Below are 8,892 nucleotides of genomic sequence, written 5' to 3' on the forward strand. Positions count from 1 at the left end.
CTTCCTTCCTTCCTTCCTTCCTTCCTTCCTTCCTTCTTTCCTTCCTTTAGTGAGAGGCAGTATGATTGTTAGTGAATAGAGGGCTGGCTTTGGGCTCTGAAAACCTTGGAATCTGATTCTGCCCAGACACTTGCTAGCTGTGTGACCTTGGGCAGATCTCCTTACTCCTCTACCCTCAGTTTCTTCATCTATAAAACAGGGAAGAAGATGTTGGCCTAGAAGCTCTCTGGGGTCCCTTCTGGATCCCTTCTAAGCTCTGACCCTAGGCCAGGCCCTGGTGGAGAGAGGGAGGGAGGGAGGTGGGAGACACTGGCAGATAGTGGAATGAGCCCTGGATTTGGGCTCTGAGGACCTAGGCTTCAATCCTGCCTCTGACCCTGTGACCTTGGCAGGTCACTTAATCTCCTGGACCTCAGTTTCTTCATCTCTAAAATGAGGGAGTAAGACTTGAGGGCCTCTGAGGTCTTTTCCAGCTCTAGAGCTGTGATCTCCTAAGTCAATTAAGTTCCCTGTGCCTCTGTTTCCTGCTCTGTAAAATGAGAGGGGTTGGCCTCTGAGGTCCCTTTCAGGTCTAGATCTGGAATCCTAAGATTCTATACCCAGCAGGCAGCTGGCCTCAGCCTGAGGCCAGTCAAAGCAGAAGGGAGCCAGAGCAAGGCACTCAACACTTTGCTTAGCAAGTATTTTTGATTGAATGAGTAAAGTGAATGATCTGCCACAGTTTCTTGGGCTACCCAAGGCTATAGAAACTTCCAGACTGTGGAGATTCCTTCCAAAGCAGTCTCTAATCAATCAACAAGAATTTTTAAAGTGTGCTCTATATTAGGCAATAATTGCTAATCTATAAATATATTGATCTGTTAAGCCCCCGACCTGCTGGGCACTGTGCTAGGTCCTGTGGGTACAAAGATAAAAGCCTTTCAATAAAAATCACTGCCATTTAGGGGCTGACGTTCTAATGGAGGAGACAGCAGGAACAACAGACTTGTGGCCCAAGGTGGAATTGGTCCAGGTATTTGATAGAGTCTCACTTGAGATACTATTATGAGTTTCCTGCCTCCATAGATGGGGCAGGGTGGGGGGCACCAATGAGCAAGGCTGCAAGGAAGATTCCCCATTACGGGGGCTGCTTGGGGGAACTAGAGCTGAAAGGGCCCCTAGAAGCCATGTGGTCCACTCCCCTCATTTTACATTGGAGAAAATTGAGATCCAGGATGCTGAAGGGACTTGCCCGGCAAGATTTGAACTTGGGTCCTCCAGCTCCACAGGCAGTATCCTTTCCCCTTTACCACACTGCCTCCTAGAGGTCAGCTCTAGAGCACAGCCTGTGGCCAGAGTGGTTGGACCCAGAAAAGTCAGAGGTTTCTTTGCAGACATTTTGGCTTTGCGTGGACTCCTCCCCCCCCCCCCCCCCCCCTGCCCGGAATGCTCTCTCTTCTTCCCTGGGTCTCTTAGACCCTCTAGTTCATTTTAAAGCTTAGCTCAGGAATCACTTCCTCTGGTGTCCCTCAGGTGGTTGTGCCCCCACATAACCCCACCAGTTACCTTGCTTTTATTTTGTGCTTACGTCGTTTCTCCCAATAGAGGGCAGAGACTTCCAGGCTTTTGTCCATGCAGCCTTAGGGCCTAACACAGCACCTGGCCCAGGATAGTGATTAACAAAAGCTCATTGACGATCGTGGTCTCCCACCTGTGTGTGGCTTTTAACCACTTATTGTGACTGTATCCAGCCCATGATGCATTTGAATGGCCGGTGGATTCTGGGAGGAACCTGCTGTAGGAGGGTCTTTTGTAATAGATTGCCCTTTGTTCTTGGCCAGTGTTGCCTATGAACGACATCCCCATGGATGGCATCTCTGTTGCCGACCTTGGACCAGCGGTCCTTAGCATCTTCCGGTCCCCAGAGGAGTTCCTGGGCAAGGCTGTGGGCCTCAGTGCAGAATTCCTGACAATTCAGCAGTACGCCGACATCCTCTCCAAGACATTGGGGAAAGTGTTTAAAGACGCCAAGGTGAGTCTCGATAAGGCAGAAATGACAGTGATTGTGAACCCCTTTTCTGATACTTCAGAGGGGCATCTGCTTTACCTAGGCATTCTGGGAAAATCCTTGTGGGTGGGGACAAGCTAGTCATTGTCAGTTGGTGATTGATAATGGGATTCCCTAGGCAATGGAGAAGGATTAATTAATAATAGATACAATTTATATCACAATTTAAGATTCACTAAGAGCTTTTCAGATATGGTCTCGTTTGAGCCTGACAATGACCCTGTGATGCAGACGCTATGGTAGCCCCCATTTTACAGATGAGGAAACTGAGGGAGGTTGAGTGACTTGGCACACCCTTCATAACCTATTCCACCTCTCATCTTTCCAGTGTTCTTACACTTTATAACCCCCAGCCCACGTACCCTTTGATCAGCCTCTCTGGAGTCTTGGCTGCTTCATGAACAAGGCCCTCCATCTCTCAGTTCCAGGCATTTTCTCTGGCTGTCCCCCATGCCTGTCATCTCCACCTACTGGCTTCCTTTAGGGGTTAGGGTTAGGGACTATAAAGTCCCATCTTCTCTAGGAAACTGACCCCAACCTCTCTTAGTTCTGGTGCCTGCTCTCTCTGATTTCCTCCTTTATGCTGTACATAGCTTCTTTGTATATATTTGTTTGCTCATTGTCTCCCCCATTAGATTTTCACCTTCTTGAGGGCAGGAGTTAGTTTTTTCCCTTTTCTTTGTATTCCCAAAACTTAGCATAGGGCCTGGTCCATTTGGGGATTTAATGTGGGCATTTAATGACATCTTTTTAATTTCTTCATTCACTCATTCATGTATGTGCTCATTCATTCAAGCAGTTTTGCATTCCTTCCTTAACCCACTCCTTCATTCATTGGCTCATGCATTTATGTTTATATTCATTCATTCCAGACCTGGGAGGCAGCACCTGTGTGGGAGATGGAATGTTCAAAGGAGTAGCCCAGTTTGGCTCGAATGTGGAAAAGGAGTAGAGGGTTGTAAGCCTGGATAGGGTGGCTGGAGCCAGAGTGTAAAGGACTCTAAGTGACAGAGGAGTGTGCCTTTATTTTAGGGACAGAAGGGAAGCTTCAGTACTTTGGTCACACCATGAAACTCATGGGGAAAAAAAAAAAGCAACAAGCCCTGATGTTGGAAAAGATTGAAGGCCAAAGGAGAAGGGGATGGCAGAGGATGAGAGGCCAGATAGTGTCATGGAAGCAATGAACATGAGCTTGGCCAGACTTTGAGATAGTGGAGAATAGAAGGGGCTAGAGTACTGTGGTCCATGGGGTCATGAAGAGTTGGTTATGACTGAATGACAGAACGACATGGCAGCCATTGGGGCTTTTCGAGTGCTTTGGGCTGCGATTACCTGACATAGGCCTATGATGACCATGGCCTATGGGACTGGATTCCATCATCTACAAAGTCCCTTCCAATTCTGCGGTCACAAAAGGGTTAGGGTTAGGGAGGACTGAGTTCTCAAGAGTTTCTGTTGGTTTGTTTTAAACAATGAACATTTAAAGGCTTGAGGGACTCGATCTGGCCACGTGGTGGCGCCCCAACCCCAGCAGTGAGCCGGCCTCGGGTCTGCCATTTAATGCTCTTTCTGGTGTGTGGGCTTGTCTACTGGCCTAGAAATGGCGTGGAAAGATGTGACTCCTTTTAGGCATTTCTGCTGAGCCCTTCCAGAAGGCTAGCCTTGCTTCAGAAGAGTCCTGGAGGCCTCTGTGCATGGACAGTGAGGCAAGGAGCACAGCTCACACTTCTCTAAGGCTTACAAAGCCCGTTAATCAGTGCAAGGCATGTTATCTCCATATTGCAGATGAAGGAGTAAAGCCTAGGAAGGCCAATGGCCACAGAGATGGCACACGGAAAGGTAGCGTGCAATGGCGAGAAGGAAGACCTTGGAATCACAGCCCTTGAGTTCAGATCCCTCTCTCTGAGATATGGGGAAAGGAACGGCACCTTTTGGGGCCTCAGTTTACTCCTCTGTAAAATGAGAAGGTTGGACTAGATGGTCTCTAAGGTATCTTCTGGGGCAGCTGGTGGCCCAGTGGATAGAATGCAGGGCCTGGAGTCAGGAAGACTCGTCTTTCTGAGTTCAAATCTAGACACTGATTTGGTGTCCCAGACACTGACCCTGGGCAAGTCACTTAATCCTGTTTGCCTCAGTTTCCTCATCAGTAAAATGAGCTGGAGAAGGGAATGGCAAACCACTCCAGTATCTTTGCCAAGAAAACCCCAAATGGGATCATGGAGAGTCAGACAGGACTGAACAACAACAAAGATCTTTTCCAGTTCTGGGTTTATGAGCCTATGGAACATCTCTGGGCCTCAGTTTCCTCTTTTCTAAAATGAGGGGGTTGAATTAGACCTCTAAAGTCCCTGGGAACTCAAGCTCTCAGATCCCAATATTCTGTGTCATTTAACCTTCTGGAACATAAAATGAGGGGAGGTTACAGTATGGCTTTTGAGATTTCTTCCAAGTTCCAGAGCAGGGATCCTAAGTATTGGACTGAAATTCAAATCCAAGTCTCCTGTGGCCAAAGGAAGTTCTTCCCTCTCTGTAACATTACCTCTTCTGGGTACAAACTTGTGAAGAGTATCTTACATTTTGATGTAAAGTATGCTTGTTGACCCTTTAACAGAGCGCCACATGCCTGGCTCCAGGAACTGACCCAGTCTGCCCTGTCAAAATCAGCTGACCCTGCTCCTCCTTCCATCTTCAGGATTCTCCAACAGCCTGAGCCTTTAAGTCACAGCTCTCATTTCTGGCCCTGCCCAGCTGTCCTTTCCCTGAACGATCAATTTCCCATCATCTTTTCTCTTCAGTTTTTATATATTGTCAATAGATCCAGAGACTGTACCCTCCCTCAGGCCTCTTCACTCTCCAGTACCAGGCACCCAGAAACCAGTCTGGACATTGGCCAGTTTGGTTGGGATCTGGAGAGGAGAGCAATGGAAGCAGCATTTTATCATTAATAAGTAACTGGAGCTTCTGCAAAGGCAGGCAAAAGAATGGTATTTGAATCCTTTCCCAGACTTTTTTTTTTTTTATAGAACAATTATTTGCTTTATAAAAGGATTCACAGGATCATATCTGTAGATCTGGAAAGGGATCTCAAAGACCATCTAATACATTGTTTTACAAATGGGGAAAGTGACTTGCCGGATGTCACACAGGAAGGGTCAAAGGAAGGAATGGAGCCTTTCCAGGCCTCAGTTTCCAAATCTGCAAAATGAGGGGGTTTTCTTAGATGCTAAGGTTCCTCCTGGCTTTAGCTCTGACCCAACAATGAATGGAGGGCATTGGATTTGTAGACTAGGAAGTCCTTGGTGACCTCAGAGAGAGCAATTCATGTCAAGTGGTGACAGCATAGGCCAGATCTCAAGTGAGGGACGAGGAAATGGAGGCTTCCTGGGAGACAACCTCTGCCAGAAGATTCTCAGTGAAGGAGGAGGGGGAGATGGGACAGGAGCTTGAAGAGCAGACAGAGGGAAGGATTGGAGAGCGTGCCTGAGCGTGTCAGCAGCTAGAGGGAAAGGAGCCTGTAGGGAAGGAGTGACTGAAGATGCACGTGGAAGAAGGGATGGATTCTGGGAAAGATGCTATGGGAAGCAGGAGGGAGGAAAAGTGAGTATCTGCTCCTGCTTGGAGCTCCCTATTACAATGTAATCTCTTTGAGAGTGGGGACGGTCTTGTTGGCTGGTTGCTGTATCCTTAGCATTTAGCAAAGTGCCTTACCCACATACATACATGTATATCTATATATAGCAAATACATACATATATAGGAAATGCTTAGTAAATGTTTCTGTTTCTGTGTCTCCCTCTCCTCTCTTTCTCTTTCCCTCCTTTCTCTGTCTCTCTTTCCCTCTGTCTCTGTTTTTCTCTCCTTCCCTTCCTGTAAATAGTATTTTATTTTTTCCAATGACATGTAAAGATCCTTTTTGTCATTCACTTTTATAAGATTTTGAGTTCCAAATTTTTCTCCCTCCCCCCCCGCCCAAGACAGCAAGCAATCTGATATTGGTTATACATGTGTAATCATGTTAAATGTTCTCCTTCCCTTTTTTCTCTCTCCATCTCTCTCCTTGCTTTCTCTCTGTCTCTTTTCCCTCTTTCTCTCTCCAACTCTCTTCTACATTTCTTTCTCTCTGTCTTTTTCTGTTTCTCTTTGCCTGCTGGTCTCTTATCTATCTCTTTAATCTAGTTCTATGGCTAGAGAGAAAGAGGAAAGAGTCTGACCATGCTGAACAGAGGGATAGGGAGCACACTCCAGGGAAAAGGAATGTAGTCAGCACAGGTACAGAGGCTCATTCATCTAGAACTGAACTGGGAGGAACCTTAGAGGACACTGGATCCAATCTCCTCATTTTAAAGATGGAGAAACTGAGGTCAACAGAGGTGAAGTGATTTGTCCAAAGTCACATGGGCAATAATGGTCATTGTCTGAACGTGGGTTCTCAGGGCCAATGCCATGATGTCAGGCACAGAGTTTGGCTGAGTCGGGGTGTGGTTAAAGGGGAGCAATGGGAGATAAGGCTTAGAAAGGTTGTGGAGGCCTTTGAATTCTGGGTAAAGGATTTTGAGCTTTACTCAGTGGACAATAGGAATCTACCAGAGGGTTCTGATCAGAGGAATGACATGACTAGTTCTATGTAAATGGGCAATTAGGCTGGTCACAGAGTAAAGAGTGGATTGGAAGGAGGAAAGAGGAAAGCATGGCAGGAAGCAGGTGAGTGGTACTGGGGAACTCTACTGAGGCAGTGGGAATGGAGAAGAAGGTACTTTGTGGACAGACCACCAAGAGGGCTTGGGAACAAATACCAGGGAGAACTGAAGGACCATTGTCAAAGATAACAAGGTTTTGAAAATGGAAGATTAGATGGAGGAATGGTAGCTCTCCAGAAAAAGAGGGAAATTAAAGGGAAGCTCAGGTTTAGGAAGACATTACATAATGGCGTCACTTGTCAACCTGTGGAGCTCAAGCACTGGTGGGAAATCCAGGTGATGATAACTGTGTGGGGGGCGGCTGGTGGTGGTAGTGAAGATGACAGTAGAATTCAGGAGAGAGGTCAGGGCTGGAAATATAGATCTGTGGCTTCTGGGGAGAGCTGCTAGTTGAAACTATGATAAAGAGACTGGAATGGACTGTTAAAGGAAAAGGCGTAGAGAGAGGAGAAAAGGCCCCAGAGAATCTTCAAGGGGAGACTGGCTGACTATTTGTCTGCTTGTCTATGGATGGAATTCTTGCTTTAGCTAGGAGTTGGCTTTTCCTCCTCCTCCTCTTCCTCCTCTTCTTCCTGAGGTCTCTTTCCATAGCTGAGATTCAATGGAGGCTTTGACTTGACAACAATCCTGTGTTTGAATATTTAATTGACACACTGTTTGAAACTTAGACAATAATGTTTCTTTCTAAAATTTTCTATTTTTAAAAAATATATGTCACTGGGAAATTTGCTTCTGGGATCAGTTTTCCCAACTGTAAAATGAAGGGGCTGTAATGGATGGTATCTGAGGTCCCTTCTAAGTCCCTTTAAAGATATGATCTTGTGATCCCTAACTTACTCCCTATGCATCTTTGGCAAGCCAATGTACTACCTTGTGCCTCAGTTTCCCTATCTGTAAAATGTGGAAGTGGACTTAATGTCTTCTGACATCCCCTCCAGCTGTAAATCTGTAATCTTACAATCTTATCAACAAACATTGACACAGATGAACATTGCCATAGACAAAGAACAGAAAAGGACAATTATATGATACTATAAATTTCAATCATGAACAGCTTATTTTTTAAAAATATGGACCCTAAATTTGACATGATAGTAAGGCAATAACATTTCCTTCTTTGTTCTCCTTCCCTCTTTTGCCCTTCAAAGATGACCCCAGAAGCTTGTGAGAAGCTGGGATTCCCTGGAGCCAAGGAGATCGCTAACATGATGCGTTTCTTTCACATGAAGCCAGACAGAGATTTGAAGCTCACGCACAAGTTGAACCCCAAAGTCAAGAGTTTCTCCCAGTTTGTCTTGGAGAACAAAGCGGCCTTCAAGGATCTGTAGGAAGCATTCAAGCTCATTGGTCTGGCCAGCGGTTTGACAACCTCCTCCATGACAACATGGTCAGAGTGCTGCATTTGCAGGGAGATCTGGGTTCAAATCTGTGACCTGAGGCAGCTACTTGCTCTCTCTGGGCCTCAGTTTCCCCATGTGTAAAATGAGGGTGTTGTACTAGAAGGTCCTTTCCAGCTCTAAATTTTACCATGATCCTCTTATAGGTGGGATGGGCAAAAGTTTGAACTGACTCACACCAATTCAATGGAAAGAGATTTCTTTACATTATGAAAAGATTCCTGGAAGCCTTCTCATCAGTGTTGAATATTGCTATCATTTACATATATTTACATAATTTACCCAGGGACAGTGGGGCATGATGAGTAGACAAAGGGCTAGATTTGTCATCAGGGGATCATAGATTTAGACTTGGAAAGAGCTTTAGAGATCATCTAGTCTGAGGCCCAGAGATGGGGAGTGACTGGTCTAAGGCCATACAGACAATAAGACCTGAACCCAGGTCTGACTCCAAATAAGGTACTTTCTACTGTGCCCTGTCAGCAGGGCTCAAGTTCAAATCCTGTGCCGAGATTGCAAGTGGCTTCACCTTTTTTTAGCATCAGTTTACTTACCTGTAAAATGGAAATGGTTATACTGTCGTCCCTCACAGGGTTGCTGTGAGGCTTGGATGAGATTCATGTCTGTAAATTTCTTTACAAACATTAAAAAGAGCATATTATCTATTATTAGTCCTCATCTTTCTCCTTCTTTTTCTCCTTCTCTTCTTCTCCCCCTTCTCTTTCGCCTTTCCTTCTCCTCCTCTTCCTCC

General features: G+C 45.9%; 1 protein-coding gene across 1 annotated transcript in view; it reads left to right on the top strand.

Annotated features, from left to right (window-relative positions):
* The window catches only part of LOC138162319 (nmrA-like family domain-containing protein 1), a 17,081-nt gene extending 8,272 nt beyond the window's left edge, over positions 1–8,809 (top strand). The window contains exons 4-5 of the mRNA XM_069089374.1: positions 1,821–2,011; positions 7,893–8,809. Of these exons, the coding sequence (XP_068945475.1) occupies positions 1,821–2,011; positions 7,893–8,072 (371 nt within the window). The 3' untranslated portion in view covers positions 8,073–8,809. The remainder of the gene's footprint in view (positions 1–1,820; positions 2,012–7,892) is intronic.
* The last annotated feature ends 83 nt before the right edge of the window (positions 8,810–8,892 follow it).

The sequence above is a fragment of the Petaurus breviceps genome, unplaced genomic scaffold (assembly GCF_028583685.1).
Source record: "Petaurus breviceps papuanus isolate PSGF00001 unplaced genomic scaffold, PetGlider_PUasm1.0 186, whole genome shotgun sequence".
Taxonomy (NCBI): Eukaryota; Metazoa; Chordata; class Mammalia; order Diprotodontia; family Petauridae; genus Petaurus; species Petaurus breviceps.